This window comes from Schistocerca serialis, chromosome 7 (assembly GCF_023864345.2).
Source record: "Schistocerca serialis cubense isolate TAMUIC-IGC-003099 chromosome 7, iqSchSeri2.2, whole genome shotgun sequence".
NCBI classification, from domain to species: Eukaryota; Metazoa; Arthropoda; class Insecta; order Orthoptera; family Acrididae; genus Schistocerca; species Schistocerca serialis.
This window is the reverse complement of record NC_064644.1, coordinates 535198491-535217161: the sequence shown is the minus strand read 5'-3', so window position 1 is coordinate 535217161 and position 18671 is coordinate 535198491. Positions and strand designations below refer to the sequence as shown.

Genomic DNA, 18671 nt, shown 5'->3' with positions numbered 1-18671 from the left:
TCGAATTGCCCATAATTTTCTTCAAACCAATCGTGAACAATTGTGGCCCGGTGGTATCGTTGTTTGGGAGTAAATGCAAATGGTCTCCAGTAGCCGAACATAACCATTTCCAGTGTATTATCGGTTCCACGTAAACACAGCCCACAACATTATCAAGCCAACATCAGCTTGCACAGTGCCTTGTTGAGAATTTTGGTCCATGGATTTGTGTGGTCTGCAGCACACTTGGGCTCTACCATCAGCTCATACCATCTGAAGTCGAGACTCGTCTGATACAGACTACGGTTTTCCAATCGTCTAAGCTCGAACAGATATGGTCACGAGCCCAGGAGAAGCGCCGCAGGCGATTCTGTTCTGTTAGCAAAGGCACTCGTACGTCTGTCTTCTGCTGCCATAGCCCATTAAGGCCAAATTTCGCCGCAGTGCCGTAACAGATACTTTTGTCGTACGTCCCACATTGATTTCTGCAGTTATTTCACGCAGTGTTGCTTGTCTGTTAGCACTGACAACTTCTAGGCAAACGCCGCTGCTCTCGGTCGTCAAGTGAAGGCTGTCAGCCGCTCCGTTGACCGCGGTGAGAGGTAATGCCTGAAATTTGATATTCTGGGCACATTCTTGACTCTGTGAATCTCGGAATATTGAATTCCCTAACGATTTCCGTAATGGAATGTCCCACGCGTCTAGCTCCAACTACCATTCCGCGTTCAAAGTCCGTTAATTCTCGTTGTGTGGGCACAATCACCTGTGTACAAATGACAGCTCTGTCAATGCACTGGCCTTTTATACCTCGTGTACGCGATACTACCGCCATCTGTATATGTGCATATCACTATCCCATGACTTATCTCACTTCAGTGTAATTAGATGTGTGGGAAGTGCCAAGAGAAATCAGTAGATTTTTTGAATGTTATTGTGTCCCGATTCCTATTTACAGACATTAGTAAATACCGTAATGTATTACAAATGTTTTAAGATCTACTGTGGCACCGAAACAGCACTAAGAGCCTACCGCGCACATGTTACAGTGTGATGTTCTGCGGAATGTAACGACTGTAAAAAAATTCTTCAAACTTCTGAAACCAAGAGGGAATTATGCAAGAAGATTTTTGATGCATTTGAAACTTCGTCTGTTCCAGAACTGTATGTGTGAACGTGGATGTTACCTTAAATCACTTGGTGAATTGTTAATAATTTCACATTTATGAAACTAGAAATAGAAGCTATTTTCGTTGAGAAAGTCATAGTGAGGCGTTATATAGGAAAAGTATGCTACATAAATCTGAAACAATCTTCAATGCATTGCAAGTAATATATAACACATTAAGTATATTTGTAAAAGAAATGAAAACATGCAAGTATTTAAGAAGTCTATGCCGTTGGGGATGCATGAATAATTCACTTTTATACACGTCATAGGTCTGACATTTTCCCCAAGGCTATCTATGACAACTTTTACTGTGTCCTTTGCCTTCTCTGTTTTCGTCGTTTCATATAGTCGAGTACTCAAAAAACTGTTGAACTGATCTTAACGTCTTCATTAACCATAAATGTGTGGTTGAAATTATGTAGGTGAAGTAACATGAGCGAAATGGTATGTGTGTCAAAATTTCTATCAGTTTGGTACGCTGTTAAGATAAAAATTAGTTCCCATTTTACATTATACGCATTATTTAAACTTCTACAGAGCTGAGTCGTCCATATCATTGTACTAAATTATCAAAAGATCAATAAATATAGTAGTAATTATTATTACTATTGTTACAGTTAAATAACTACATGGAAGCTCCTACGCAGGTATTTCTGATTTTTAAATGGGGCATTTTCTCAGGTATTAACATCTGAAAAGCACAATTAGCTTATCTATTAAGAAACAGTAATATTAATAGTTCTGTTATACAAGAATTCATTACTTTGTGATCGACTAAAAATTAACAATGAAGGATCGATACAATATCAGTTACAACAGCAACAAAATAAATAATTATATGTGCCCTAGATATAGCTACTACTGCCGTACTGGAAGATTTGTAGATGATTTGCTAAATAAAACGAATCTCCTTACTAAAAAATCCGTACTTCTGATTCTGACGGATATGTCATATTCTCCTGCACGTAGATTTTGATGAAAGAACATGGAACTCACGGTGGCCAGTAGAGATCTGAGATTCAAGTTGTTTATAAACGATACTATAAAACTTTGGAAGATTGTAGGGTATGCCTTGACGATGCACGTCATCTCAAGCTAATCTTCTTACAGGAGCTCAGATTCTTAAATTTTCACTAAACAGAAAAAGCAGCTGGGCGTACTGCACGCTACGCTTATGTTTAGTGATACTGCAGTGCTGTTGAACTACGAAGTACACTTAACTACAGAAAAGTTTCGCAACTGCATTGAACATCAAACTATGGTTCCAACACGTCAGGCACCCAACACAGTACAGAAATGTGCACCGTCATAGGCTAACTGAAAACCACCCCAGAGTGCTGCCTCCCAACACTATGGTGTACGAGCTCGTTACGCCAGTACAAGAAGATGCTGGACAACCCTGAGCTTCTCACCCATCCCTAGTACGTACATCAGGACGAAATTCAGACAACAATTAATAGAAACTGCAAAATTTCTTGATCATGGATTTCATACACACAGTGCTCCATCAGGAGTAGAGACGGACCTTGATATTCATGTTAAAGCTCCATGCTTAGATCTGTGTCGACATAGAGGAAGACAGCTAATAGATTTCACCCAAACCGTGGAGTATCCAAGTATGCAAGGATTTTCCTTCCAAATGGAAGAGACACCCCAGACCATCCAGCACATAATACAGGAGTGTACCATTCTCTCATATAAAGAAAGTGCAACGTACATTCTGTCACTGACCAGGGTTACTAATGACTGTACTGAGAAATTTAGAATATTGTTAATATTTGCAACCATTTTCCTCAGTTGATAATAATAACTACAATTATGTTTTTTTCATAAAGAGAAAAATACTTCCGTTTTTTGCAACTGAAATTTATTGTTAAGTTCCAGGCATGTTTCACCTACTCATGTTAGGCATCTCCAGGGTTTCTAATACACATAAAATTATTTAATTACACGTATTTTGATATGAATTTTGTAGTGATTCTGTCTTGTTTAGATCTAGCTATTTCCATTTACAATTCTATGTTTGTATTTTTCACTTAAATTGATTTTGTGTCCTGTTCAGGCTGCCTTTTTTGTTCCACGTGTGGTAAATTCGCATAGTATAGGGTTCAGTCAGCAAACATTTCTTTACACTTAATCTGAAACGTAGAAAACTGTACAGGCTTTCATTGAACTTGTTCACATGCGTTAGAGCTCACTGAGCAATCGTGGAAACTGACTGAGGGATTCTGAGAGAGTGGAGTGAGGTGTTGGGGTGGGTCTGGAGAAATGGTGGGTGGTGTGACACTGTCAGTTTGTGTATGTGTGTGACACTTACGACAGTGCTTTTTCATGAAGCTATCGTGCCATGTATAGGGTTGACAAAATACAACTGGCCCACAAAATATTTCATGCACATTAAAATAGCAAGCCAGTTTCCGTTATCTGGACCCGAAGCAGATGATGTAAGTTGGGTTACCTATCTTATAATGCAGGAAATATTTTCTGGGACAGTTTTTTCCCACACTGCATGTAAGATTTCTGCACTCTATATTTCATCTACTTTTAATTAGTACCATTGTTTTACATACATGCCGTAATGCATGCTACACGTTCTAACAAACACGTAAATAATGATACTCCAGAAAATATGGCTTAAAGATGAGGAATGGTGCGTTGGCCGACATGGATGTAGTTTTTAGCCGGTTTGCCTCATCCAGCTAGGTAAATACTAGATATGCATCTTTATGTTCTCGCGTCGTAAAGACTATTCCATAAAATTTCGGGCGTGCAGCCGCAGAAATTCAGCTTCTTCTTCTAATATTTCGGCTGAATACCGCTCAGCCATCTTTAGAATGAGCCGAGGTGCCTAACGCTCCAGCACTTGCTCCGTCCTTTTAAATTCGAGGACCGAACCGCTGCTTCTACGGCCAAAGATACACAAGGTGGCAGAGACATTGATACGCGGCAAAGAGGTGTAACATATGCATGGATATTAAATCTACGGCTGCGCAGTTGATCCACACGGTGATATCGATGTGTCACGGAGACCTGTATCGTCACAATGTCTCTTGTGATTTAAGTTCAGAAATTGCCAGATTCCATGATTTGTCCAAGCTGAAGCCGCTATCTCTATTAATCAGATTCGTCGCCAACCGAATTTCAGTTGCTTCTTTCACTACTGAGCCCCAGAAAGATGAAGTCGAAGCTAAAATTTCGACATTATGATGAAAGATGAAGGCACTTTGGGACATGCAATGTATCGAAAACCGACCCATACGGATTTATATTTAGGTGCAAATAGCTGCCACCATCCTTCGCAGACGATGAGTGTGCTCAGAAATCTAGTACACAGAGCACACGTCATTGCTGACGAGAGCAGTCTGGAGGACGAACTTCTACACCTGGGAAGAGTTTTTGAAGCCAACGGGTATTCTCAACAGTAGATGCATAAGGCACTACAAATGAAATCAACAATGAGCACAAAAAAAGGAGACACGGAAAGTTTTAAATTCATGGCTTTCCTGCTATAAGTGGGAAGCCTTCCGTCAAAAATCGGACGGATCCTCAGGAAACTCAGTGAAAATGATTTTTCGCCCTCCACATAAGACTGCAGCACTCCTGGGTTCCGTTAAAGATGATTTGGTGCTTCGCAAGCCTGTGGTTTACAAGATCCCCTGTGAGTGCGGCCTTTCATACATCGGACAGACGACACTTACAGTTCAGTAGAGATGCACAGAGCACCGCAGGTACACCCGGCTCTTACAACCTAATAAATCTGCGGTGGCGGAGCACTGTATTGCCACTGGCCATTGTATGGTGGACGATAATGTCGAAGTTTTAACCTCGACTTCATCTTTCTGGGACTCAGTAGTGAAAGAAGCAACTGAAATTCTGTTGGCGACGAGTTTAATTAATAGAGATAGCGGCTTCAGCCTGGACAAATCATGGAATCCGGCAATTTCTGTAATTGAATCACAGGGACCTCGTGACGGTTCAGCTCTCCGTGACACTTCGATATCATCCTGTGGATCGACTGCGCAGCCTTAGATTTAATTTCCATGCCTATGTTACACCTCTTTGCCACCTATCAACGTCTTTGCCGCCTTGTGTATCTTTGGCCGCATACGCAGTGGTTCGGTCGTCGAATTTAAAAGGACGGAGCAAGTGCTGGAGCATTAGTCACCTCGGCTCACTCTGAAGATGGCTGGACCGTATTCAGCCGACATATTAGAGGCAGAGGCTGAATTTATGCGGCAGCACGCCCGAAATTTTATGGAACAAGTAAGTACTAGGCTGATAACCACGTCCCGCCTAAATTAAACAATACGAAAACATTTACAAAGATGTTCTTACACCTGGACAATGATTTACTCTAGACACAGACAGACGAGGTACACAGATTTTGTCCCAAGAGGAGTAGTGGCAATAGGAACGGCATCTGGGGACCAACTACCACCAATATGGTGTCAACAAGTAACAATTCAAACCCTGTAGATGAAACTGAAAAAGGCAACAGAAAAGGTAAGATGCTGTATTCTATAATGAATTACAATTAGCATAAGAAGAGTAAAACCGTACGGGGAGTGAAAGGAACTAATGAAGTGGAAACCAAAGAATACATAGGAAAACCCAACTGGCCGTGCTCGGGCAGTGTTTGGCACCGTTCTTCCATTAGAAGCCTTGCCTTCAGCAAGAGACCGTTACTTTGGAATACGTCAACGAATTTGTAGATTGTGAGATGAGACTGTAAAGGAATGTGGAACATCTTGTTCACTTCTGCAATACAGAAGTTCACCCCAGATCACTCTTTGTAGTCGTTATATGGAACACCAGCAGTCAGAATTTGTGTTAAATTTGTTGCTCCAGGGACTCTTTACCGTGTAGTTATCACAATTAAAGTACCATGTGTAAAAATTCTAGTAATTTCATAAATGTACCATGTCTCATGTTATCTGACTAATGTGCTATTTATATCTTAATTCTCACCCCACAGATGTCTCTTAGTTATTGTAGCATTTACCTGCCTTTAAGTCTGCCATTTATTTGTATAAAATACAAACGGAAAGCATTCATAGTTCCAATTTTGTTTGAGAACCATATTGCTTCAATAGGCATTATCACAATGGGCGTAGTGTACCCTAAATTAATCCGATGTGTGATTGCATTCGTATAATAGAGGATAAGTCTGTATAGATTTCATAGTAGCTACAACACATGGTCAGACTACAGTCGGAACTATTATTCTGCAGCTTATCCATACTGACGGCACCGATGTTAGAGCTTTATCTGCAGTTCAAAGTTGCATTTATTGCGAAATTGCTTCATGCTTCATTAAACTGTGCTTGTCCATTATTATCTTACAACTCGTTAAAATTAAGTGTTGGAATTTTGTTAACTTTTACTGGACATCATTCTAGGCTGTTACTGGTTCGGTGAGCAACGAGAATTGGAAGTGTGTGAAGGATGATGATGGTGATGAAGTCCCATACTCCTCCACAGAACGTAAGGGACGATGCGGCAGACCCGCACCGCTGTACTAGGCAAGGTTCTAGCGGGGGTGGTTTGCCATTGCCTCCCTCTGACCTTAATGGGGATGAATGATGATGGTGAAGACGACACAATAATAACCTTTCATCTCGAGGCTTGTGAAAATCCCTAACCCCGCCGGGAAACGAACCTGGGACCCCGCACTCGGGAAGCGAGAACGCTATCGCGAGTACAGAGACACATTTAAAATTAGTCCTACACGCCTCAAGATACAGGAAATGCCACAGGACTGATCCAAGCAAATTATTATTATTGTATTAAAACTTTTGCTTATTTAGTTGTTATTATTGTTCAAATGAAATGCGTATGTGGGATCTTAAAAGAGAGTGTGACGGCAGGTAATATACGGAGGAAGGGGAAGGGGTTGGGGAAGCGGTGGAAACGAGTAAAGAACTATGGTCCTCCGGCCCCTCCGCCACAGAATAGGACACTGGATACGTGCGTGATACAAAACGAAGAATGTGATGACAGCCATTTTCACTGGTGGCTATTTTGATTACGATATTGCCGAGTTTAATTGGTAGGATATGTTCGTTTACTATTTCCGCCTGCGAAATATGACTCGCAGTGACCGCGGCGAGCCGGCCGGAGTGGCCAAGCGGTTCTAGGCGCTACAATCTTGAACTGAGCGACCGCCACGGTCGCAGGTTTGAATCCTGCCTCGGGCATGGATGTGTGTGATGTCCTTAGGTTGGTTAGGTTTAAGTAGTTCTAAGTTCTAAGGGACTGATGACCTCAGAAGTTGAGTCCCATAGTGCTCAGAGCCATTTTGTTCCAGCGGCGACGTCGGTATTTAAGCGAGATTCTCCGCAAGCGATGACGTCTGCAGGAAAGCAAGGTCCAGGATCAGGATCAGCGCGCCAGACGGAAGCGTGGAGCCGCATCAGTATAGGGTCGCTCCCTCTTCTCTTCAGATACTTGATTCCTACATTGTGCTGCGTTTGGGGAGTAAAATGTTCCGGATTCAACTAAAAATTACTGTTGCAACAGGTCAGCATCTTGAGTACGGTCTTCAATACGGCTCATATTATAAAGGAATGTATGTACTGTGTATTCATAATCCCGTTAATCTCATAAAACCGTTTCGAAATAGAAATAAAGTATGTATTGATATGCTATTCCATTTGTCATATTAAGATAATTCAGTGCCGTCACAATATTCTGTTCAACTACGAATTATTTTAAGAAAAAATGGACAACGATAACTCAGCGATCGGATTAAACCTTAACATATATGTGTTATCACTACCTGTTCTGTTCTCTACTGCAATTTTCAAATATCTCTTACTCATCTTTCTCTGCTACTTTACTTTATTTACGAAATTTACGCCGAGCGGTCTAAGGCGCTGCAGTCATGGACTCTGCGGCTGGTCCCGGCGGAGGTTCGAGTCCTTCCTCGGGCGTGGGTATGTGTGTGTGTTTGTCCTTAGGATAATTTAGGTTAAGTAGTGTGTAAGCTTAGGGACTGATGACCTTAGCAGTTAAGTCCCATAAGATTTCACACACATACACGAAATTTACAGCAATGAATCTAATAAGAGAATACCTGCACATGTGAATAATATTTTCATTAGTTTTATAATGCGCGTTCTTTGATCAACTACACCAGAGTCTGCCCTCTCATGATGCCGTTATTCATATGTGATTACAGTCAGTGGTCTCCTTATTGCAGCTCTTATTATGTCTTTCTGCGTGGTTTTCCCCACTTGTTCCCTTTTGTGTAAGTACTTCTTGGTTGTAGCACTGCTATCCATATTCTCTCAGTACCAATATAAACACTCGTTCAACTACTTTTAACTTCCACCCTTCCTCTATAGGTCCATGCGGTTTCAGTTTTGTTACTCATGCAAGAAAAATTTCTGAAGAGTGATATTACGTTTGCACATTCAAAGCGAAAGGTATTACGTGGATAGCATCCGTAAGCTACGCTCAAAGCCCTAACATTTAGAATCACTGCTAGAATTATTGGAATGACGTATGAAGTTTCAGACTCCATTGTCGAACTATAGAGTGCTTATAGAGCAAATTCACTACCTTCTACAGGGTGTTTCACGATGTGTTGGCGATTTCAGATTTGAATAATGCGCGCTAAAAGCGAGATACAGCGACGGCGGTAAGCTAGCGATCGGATTAGACTTTAATACGTATGTGTTATCACTACCTATTCTGTTTCTAGTACAATTTTCAAATTGCGGGGAGTCAAGCTTCGTCCCGTATACAGGTCAGTAGTAATCATAGCTTACTGGTCGAAGCAACACCACGGGCTAACGTTGGGGCGCTATTTTCGCTATCGCGAATGTGTCGTGCAAGTGCAACGTGCCTTTCGTAAACATTTCATTTCAAGATTTTGCGGTGATACCCAATTCCTGCTTGAGGAGCAATATTGAAGTGGGTAAGAAGCTTCCGTGAATCTGCCAGTGCATCGAATCTAAAATCAGTCGGACCTTGGAAAACCTTTCAAACCCCAGAGAACATCGAACGTGTGTACAGCAGTTTACAGGCAAGCCCTCATCTTTCGTAGCGAATACGTTACGGAAACTTTCCAGCAATACGGTGCGACATGCCACACATCCAACAAGACCTTGCAAGTTCTCCGTGAAGCATTTGGTAATAGCATAATTACCAAACACGCTTATGTCGAATGATGGCCTCGCTCACTTCATTTAACTTTCATTTTACCTAGGTGATTATTTGAAGGCGAGAGTATACTCCGACCGGCGGAGAAGTGGCAACAGTTAAAAAATGGAATTCATGATGAAATTTCGAGAATTTCTTCAGCAGTTACGAAAGATGTGTTCAAAACTGAGTGAAACACCTCGAGTATTGTGTAGCCGCGACTGGTCGTCATTCGCTTCATGTAATATTTCATAAGTAAACTTGGGCAAATGTTGTACCTTGTGTAAAATGTTCAACATTGTTTCGCGTTTAGTCTGTGTGCTATTCAAATGTGAGATCGTCAAACTATTGTGAAACACCCTGTAGATACGAGGGTGGCCTAGAAAGTAAAGCACGGCATTTTTTTTTCTCAGCCAAAAACAGTGCTACGAATTAGAAATGTTACGTATGTATTATTTGCAGTCTCCCGATTGAATGCGCCTAGTTTCTGTCACTTCCGACAGATAGTGTAGCTGCAGGACAGTTTCAAAATGGCTTCTGTAGGTGATGTACGTTACAAGCAACGTGTCGTCATTGAATTTCTCACTGCAGGGAAAGAAACAGTGGGGAATATTCACAAACGCTTGTACGAAGTCTATGGAGCATCTGCTGTCGACAGACGTACAGTTAGTCGCTGAGCACGGAGCATGAGGTCATCAGAAGGTGGTTCGGTGAAACTCCACGATTTGCAGCGGTCGGGGAGACCATCCGCGGCTGTCACACCTGACAGTCTGGCATAACCCCCTCGGAATTCCACTTGTTGGGACCAATCAAGGATGCCATTCGTGGAAGACATTTTAAGGTTGAATATAAGTTAAATATGGAATTCAGTTCCAAGAGGCCAAGCATTGGTACCGACAGGGCACACCCCCTCTTGTTTCGCGCTGGAGGAAGGCCATAGAACGGGATGGAGATAACGCAGAAGAAAAGGATGTGTAGATAAAACACCATTCTTTCGTATGTGTAATTGTCATTACGTTCAATAAAGAATTCTTGAACAAAAAATGCAGTGCCTTACTTTCTGGGAAATCCTCCTATAACAATTAAATCCTCATGTTCTTCAACTACTCGGTTGGAAGATTCATAACTTTATGACGGACGTAAAGCAGAGAGGCCGATAAATGAAGTGAGCATTTTTTAAGACGAATGCCAACTTCCATTAGAATATTAGCTTGTTAAGAACAATTGAAACACACAAAACCAATTCTCTTTATTTTGGATACGTTCAAAATTCCTATTATGTTTATTACGACACCATACAGCAAATCAGAAAATTGGATGTAATCTTGTTATTGCAATATGACTTGAATATACACTACTGGCCATTAAAATTGCTACGCCACGAAGATGACGTGCTACAGACGCGAAATTTAACCGACAGGAAGGGGATGCTGTGATATGCAAATGATTAGCTTTTCAGAGCATTCACACAAGGTTGGCGCCGGTGGCGACACCTACAACGTGCTGACATGAGGAAAGTTTCCAACCGATTTCTCATACACAAACAGCAGTTGACCGGCGTTGCCTGGTGAAACGTTGTTGTGATGGCTCGTGTAAGGAGGAGAAATGCGTACCATCACGTTTCCGACCTTGATAAAGGTCAGATTGTAGCCTATCACGATGGTGGTATATCGTATCGCAACATTGCTGCTCGCATTGATCGATATCCAATGACTGCTAGCGGAATATGGAATCGGAGGGTTCAGGAGGGCAAAACGGAACGCCGTGCTGGCTCCCAACGGCCTCGTATCACTAGCAGTCGATATGACACGCATCTTATCCGCATGGCTGTAACGGATCGTGCAGCAACGTCTCGATCCCTGAGTCGTTTGCAAGACAACAACCATCTGCACGAACAGTTCGACGACGTTTCCAGCAGCATGGACTATCAGCTCGGAGACCGTGGCTGCGGTTACCCTTGACGCTGCATCACAGACAGGAGCGCTTGGGATGGTGTACTCAACGACGAACCTGGGTGCACGAATGGCAAAACGTCATTTTTTCGGATGAATCCAGGTTCTGTTTTCAGCATCATGATGGTTACGTCCGTGTCTGGCGACATCGTGGTGAACGAACATTGGAAGCGTGTGTTTGTCATCGCCATACTGGCGTACACCCGGCTTGATGGTATGGGGTGCCATTGGTTACACGTCTCGGTCACTTCTTGTTCGCATTGACGGCATTTTGAACAGTGGACGTTACATTTCAGATGTGTTACGACCCGTGGCTCTACCCTTCATTCGATCCCTGCGAAACCCTACATTTCAGCTCGACTGCATATTGCCGGTCCTGTACGGGCCTTTCTGGATACAGAAAATGTTCGGCTGCTGCCCTGGCCGCACATTCTCCAGATCTCTCTCTAACTGAAAACGTCTGGTCAATGGTGGCCCAGCAACTGGCTCGTCACAATACTCCAGTCATTACTCTTGATGAACTGTGGTATCGTGTTGAAGCTGTGTGGGCAGCAGTACCTGTACACGCCATCCAAGCTCTGTTTGACTCAATGCCCAGGCGTATCAAGTCCATTATTACGGCCAGAGGTGCTTATTCCAGGTACTGATTTCTCACGATCTATGCACCCAAATTGCGTGAAAATGTAATCACATGTCAGTTCCAGTATAATATATTTGTCCAATGAGTACCCGTTTATCATCTGCATTTCTTCTTGGTGTTGCAATTTTAATGGCCAGCAGTGTAGAATTAGTTCACTATTGCAAGAAGAGTTATTCTCTATTTATCATTAAAACTGTGGTCTCATTAGTCACTTCGAAAAACAAAATATTCCACTATATTAACGTACTCTATGAACTGACTGATGTATGCTTATGAATGAGATTTTAATTAACTTTTTCATATCTAGTTGCCGGAGATAGATGATTTTTTTTTTTTTAATTGGAAGATACGATTACTACAGAACGGGTTGTCTCAAACATCGTGTGGCTGCCCCTGCGGGACGCTACCTGAAGTGCACGTTGAGGACGAAGACGGTGACGGAGATGGAGAGGGTGACGAGTATCATGGTGAAGAGCAGGTACTTCCCCAGCAGCGGCACCGCCAGAGACGTGGGCGGGATGATCTCGGCCAGCAGCAGGAAGAACACGGTCAGCGACAGCAGGATCGAGATGCACAGCGTCACCTTCTCGCCCGAGTCGGACGGCAGGTAGAAGACGAGCACCGTCAGGAAGGTGATGCCGACGCACGGGATGATCAGGTTCACCGTGTAGAACAGCGTCTTGCGGCGCATCGTGATGTTGAACGTGATATCTGCGGCACAGGCACAACCACTGTACAGGAAATATAGTGCAGGAGGCAAGCAAAAACTGCGTTTTATTAGTTGAACGTTTAGAAGATGCAACAAATCTGCTGAAGATGCTGCGTACGGTACACTTGACCGTTCTCTTATGCAGTATTGCCTAAGACTATAGCGAAATGGGGGAGAGAATATCAAGGATAAACGGCAAGATGCAATCAATACCTTCACTGCGCGATATCTATGCCACTAAAGCATAGTTATTAAACACGGTTTTCCGAAACTCCTTCACCAAAGAAGACGAAGTAAATATTCCTGAATCCCAATCAAGAGCAACTGTCAAGATGAAAAACATAGATCCTTGGTGTAACAAAGCAGCTTAAATCACCTAATAAAGGCAAGGCCTCCGGTCCAGATTGTATACCAGTCAGGTTCCTCTCAGAGTACGCTGATAAAATAGCTCCATATTTAGCAATTACATACAACCACTCGCTCACAGAAAGATCCGTACTTAAATATTGGAAAATTGCTCAAGTCACACCAATACCCAAAAAGGGAAATAGGAGTAATCCACTGAATTACAGGCCTATATCACTAACGTCGATTTGCAATAGAACATATATTGTATTCGAACATTATGAAGTACCTCGAAGAAAACGATTTATCGACATATAGTCAGCACGGATTCAGAAAATATCGTTCTTATGAAACACAACTAGCTCTTTATACTCATGAAGTAATAAATGCTATCGACAGGGGATGTCAAACAGATTCCATATTTTTAGATTTCCAGAAGGCTTTCGACACCGTTCCTCAAAAGCGTCTTCTAACCAAACTGCGTGCCTACGGAGTATCGCCTCAGTTGTGCGACTGGATTCGTGATTTCCTTTCAGAAAGGTCACAGTTCGTAGTAATAGACGGAAAGTCATCGAGTAAAACAGAAGTAATATCCAACGTTCCCCAAGGAAGTGTTATAGGCCCTCTATTGTTCCTGATCTATATTAACGACATAGGAGACAATCTGAGTAGCCGTCTTAGATTGTTTGCAGATGATGCTGTCATCTACCGTCTTGTAAAATCATCAGATGATCAAAACGACTTACAAAATGATTTAGATAAGATATCCGTATGGTGCGATAAGTGGCAATTGACCCTGAATGAAGAAAAGTGCGAAGTTATTCACATGAGTACTAAAAGAAATCAGCTAAATTTCGATTACGCGATAAGGCACACAAATCTTACGGCTGTAAATTCAACTAAATACTTAGGGATTACAATTACAAATTACCTAAATTGGAACGATCACATAGATAATATTGTGGGTAGAGCAAACCAAAGACTGCGATTGATTGGCAAAACACTTAGATTCTTAGAAGGTGCAACAGGTCTACCAAAGAGACTGCTTACACCACGGTTGTCCGCCCTATTCTGGAGTATTGCTGTGCGGTGTGGGATCCGCATCAGGTGGGACTGACGGATGACATCGAAAAAGTACAAAGAAGGGCAGCTGGTTTCGCGAAATAGGGGAGATAGTGTCACAGACATGATACGTGAATTGGAGTGGCAATCATTAAAACAAAGACGTTTTTCCTTGCTACGGGATCTTCTCATGAAATTTCAATCACCAGTTTTCTCCTCCGATTGCGAAAACATTCTGTTGGCACCCACCTACATAGGGAGAAATGATCATCACGATAAAATAAGAGAAATCAGGGCTCGCACAGAAAAAATTTAAGTGTTCGTTTTTCCCGCGTGCCGTTCGAGAGTGGAACGGTAGAGAGACAGCATGAAGGTGGTTCATTGAACCCTCTGCCAGGCACTTTATTGTGAATAGCAGAGTAATCACGTAGGTAGATAGATATAAGTTAAGTGATTTAGACTGGAGAAAATTAGTTTTTCGTTACAGCGGGATCTTTTTACCCTGCCTACATAGGGATAAAGGACCATCGTAATAAGATAAAAGCAATTGAGATTCACACCTGAAGAGCTCTATTCAACGAGGTTGTGTTCCTGACACCAGTGGGCTCTTCAACGACCGCTATCAAGATCTGCTGGCCCTTTTCTACGACACCTGCCGCTTCCACTTCTGGGAACCCTTACTCTCCTACCACAAAGCGCCCCACTATGCTTTGTGCGCCTACCCTCCTTGACCCATCGTCGCTGATGTCCTGCAGCAACACCCTTGCGAACTTTGCGTCAGAGTGCACTAAACTCCATATTGCACACCCAGATGTTGAGTCTCTGTCAACTCATCTCAAAGAGTTCCATCACATACAGAGTGTTTATAAATTTTGCCGGCCTGGGTGGACGAGCGGTTCTAGGCGCTACAGTCTGTAACCGTGCGACCGGGTCGCAGGTTCCAATGCTACCTCGGGCATGGATGTGTGTGATGTCCTTAGGTTAGTTAGGTTTAAGTAGTTCTAGGGGACTGATGACCTCAGAAGTTAAATCCCATAGTGCTCAGAGCAATTTTTTTGTTTATAAATTTCCTTTACAAACTTGTAGGACTTGCAGAGGAGAGGGAATATATAAGACACTGAAGCGTAAAAGATTAATTGGTATAGAAATGCGTATTGAAATAAAGAGATATGTAAAGAGGCACAATACGGCGCTACGATCGGCAACGCCTATATGAGACAGCTAGTGTCTGGCGCAGTTGTTAGGTCGGTCACGGCTGCTACAAATGCAGGTTACCAACATTCAAGTGAGTTTGAACGTGATGTTATAGTCGGCGCACGAACAATGGGATACAGCGTCTCCGACGTGGCGATATACTGAAAGTTTTACCATACGACCATTACATGAGTACACCGTGAGCATCAGGAATCCGGTAAAACATCAGATGTCTGACATTTCCGCGGCCGGAAAAAGATGATACAAGAACGGGACCAACGACGACTGAAGAGAATCGTTCAACTTGACAGAAGTGCAACACTTCCGCAAATTGCTGCAGATTTCAGTTCTGAGCTATCAACAAGTGTCAGCGTGCCAATCATTCAACGAAATGTCTTCGATGTGGGCTTTCAGAGCCCAAGGCCAACTCGTGAATCCTTGATGACTGCACAACACAAGCTTTACACCCTCGCCTGGGCCCGTCAACACAGACATCGGACTGATGGTGACTGGAAATACGCTGCCTGATCGGACGAGTCTCGTTTGAAATTGCATAGAACAGATAGACGTTTACGGGATGGAGACAACGTCATGTTGCTACTTCAGCTTGATCCTAGCCATCATAGGAACACTTGTCACACTCTTATAGATATACTTGCAAAGAAATCCCCAAACAGACCAATTCGTACCTCTCAGATATCTGCACCTGGCATGTCCATCCATTACGTAATTTTCATGACATACTCGCTAGAATATCCCAGAAAGAAACCGCAGCTGACTACATACCGAGACTTCAAAGGCATTAATTTATCTGAGCTTGCTTTTGAGATGCAATAAATATGTAGTTTTTGGCACGTCCTCTATTCCCTTCTCGAACATAAACGAAAAACTTTATGGGTTGACTAGAAAACTGTATGACAAGTGTGATCCCCTAAAGACAGAAAAATAAGAAGGAAACTTGCAGCTTGCCTAAGTGTAGAACTAAAACAGCTGATGAATGTGAGAGTCTCTGCACGTCGGGCGTACAAACAGCTACCCACGCCTGAAAATCATATACCTTACAGGCAGAAGCGTAACAGAGCCAGTCAAGCTGTGAGAAATACTCAGCTCAGGCATGACCATACATTAACCAGCTGTCCTATGAAAAGCGTGGTCTTGGTATAGGTAAAGTACAAGCTGCAGATCATCCCATTGTCCCAGCGAAGAACAGAATTGATACTTCACATTACTTACAACAGCAGTTGAACCACAAACAAAACACTCATTGGCTACTTCATGGGGGTAAATGTCTCTAGCCACAAAGAATTATATCTAAAGCATATTACTTGACATATCATTAAAAAAATCATCATGCATATCAGGTCAGCATCTACTGGATTTATAGATAGATAGATAGATAGATAACAGATATCTTCAATAACGTCTTGATCACAACTGTTTCCCCTGAGTCGTGAAAACAGGGACAAGTTAAGCCACTACCCAAAAATGACGTCCCCAAAGCACGATCTCATTACTGACCTCTTTGCACTCTTCCTGTGCTAACCAAGGCCTTAGAAAATGTAATCCACGACCGGGTGTAATGAACTACGTAACTACAAACAACCTCCTAGACGAATATCAATCAGGTTTCCATAAACATTGCAGCACAACATCTGCTGTAATAAAGATAACAGATGGCTTGAAGCTTGCCATGGATGCACAAGACGCAACTATCACGCGCTTCCTAGACTTCAGCAAAGACTCTGACACTGCCGACTTCGACCATTTACTTGTCAAATATAGCGGCCTAAATTTTTCGCCAAGTGTAGTACAATAGTTTCGCTCATACCTGACGTCTCGCCAGCAATGATGTCCGGCACCACAAGGTCACAATGGAAGCAGTTAGTATCAGCCGTCCCCCAGGGTTCAGTATTTGGTATTATACTCTTTTTAATTGTAAGCGAACGATGTGTCAATAGTTTTGTCCTACTACAAACATCACATGTACGCTGATGATCTGCAGTTGTATCTAAACGCAAAAGCAATAAACCTCAAGACTGCCGTCGAGAACTTCAGTATCATTAATTTCTGCGTTTCTTTCATGCAGCTTTGCTTGTCTGCCAACACTGGCAACTCTGTGCAAACGTCGCTGCTCTCGGTCGTGAAGCAGAGATGTAGCAACAATAAACAAAGCAAACATTGCATTATACCTTTATTCCTGGTCTGAGTATCAAAATCATGCTCCTTTAGAGCAAACTATCCCTCTGGAAAAGTGGACAAATTCAGCATCTGGATGTTTTCTTTCTCGTGCCTATAAAACATATTAACACACTATCTGCAGCTACATCTTAAAGGGCAGTCAGTTTCACGATAAGCTCGACGACAGACTGTTTCGCATACAGTTGCATGCCATCACACTGCATGAGTTCTCATTATCCGGTTATACCAATTTGATCCTATTCACATTCTGTAAGAGTGGGTGCCTTATTGAAAGTCCTGCACCCCCAAGGAGTTCGCCTTCGGTCTTGATGGTACGAATATTTGTGGTCATTGTTGAGCGCCATTTTTCATTCAGTGTTCACTGTGTAAGTTAATGATTTGTTTTGAACATTTCTTGAATGTCAGCGATGTGTATTTTGTGAAATGTAATACATATATGCCATAGAAGGTTGATCTCTGCATCTCCCAGACGCTCAGTTTCCGTCGCCCTCCTGATTCACACGGTAAGTTATTATAAGCTAATATGTTACCTGTCGTAATTCTTAACACAACACTTTCAAATGAGTCCTACTTAAGATTGGACAAGCGAACTCGCACTCAAAGGGTCCCTTGTAAGTATAAAGACGTAACTGGGGAGTAGTTTCCATAGTCTTACAGAAAGTTGTGCGAGTAGACACTATGCGGGAAGAACAGACTGGAAATTGCAGACAAAAGTAATGGAGGGGAATGGTAGTAGGTGCTAATGTGAGGTGAAGAGGTTGGCACGGGAGAGTATGTCGTGGTGCCCGAATCAGTCAGATGACAAAGGGAAAAAAAATGTTTACTTAACATTGGCATCAAAGTGTTGCCACAGGGGAGTCGATCTGACAGTGCAATGTAGTCGGGCAGATAGCGTAAGAGTTAGTATCTCCACAGGGATACGGTGAGTCGTAAACTTCGTAATTACACTGAAGCGCCAAGGAAACTGGTATAGGCTTGCGTATTCAAATACGGAGATATGTGAACAGGCAGAACACGGTGCTGCGGCCGGCAACGCCTACACAAGACAACAAATGTTTGGCGCAGTTGTCAGATCGGTTGCTGCTACTACAATGGCAGATTATCAGGAATTAAGTGAGTGTGACCGTGGTGTTATATACGGCGCACGAACGATGAGACACAGCATCTCTGGGGATGTTTCCGTACGACCATTTCACGAGTGTACCGTAAATATCAGGAATCCGGTGAAACATCAAATGTCGGACTTCGCTGCGGCCAGAAAAAGAACCTTCAAGAATG

General features: G+C 42.7%; 1 protein-coding gene across 1 annotated transcript in view; it reads right to left on the bottom strand.

Annotated features, from left to right (window-relative positions):
* Nucleotides 1-18671, bottom strand: part of LOC126412670 (acetylcholine receptor subunit beta-like 2) — a 311004-nt gene that overhangs the window by 94312 nt on the left and 198021 nt on the right. Inside the window, exon 8 of the mRNA XM_050082373.1 lies at nucleotides 12292-12595. Coding sequence (XP_049938330.1) covers nucleotides 12292-12595 — 304 coding nt within the window. The remainder of the gene's footprint in view (nucleotides 1-12291; nucleotides 12596-18671) is intronic.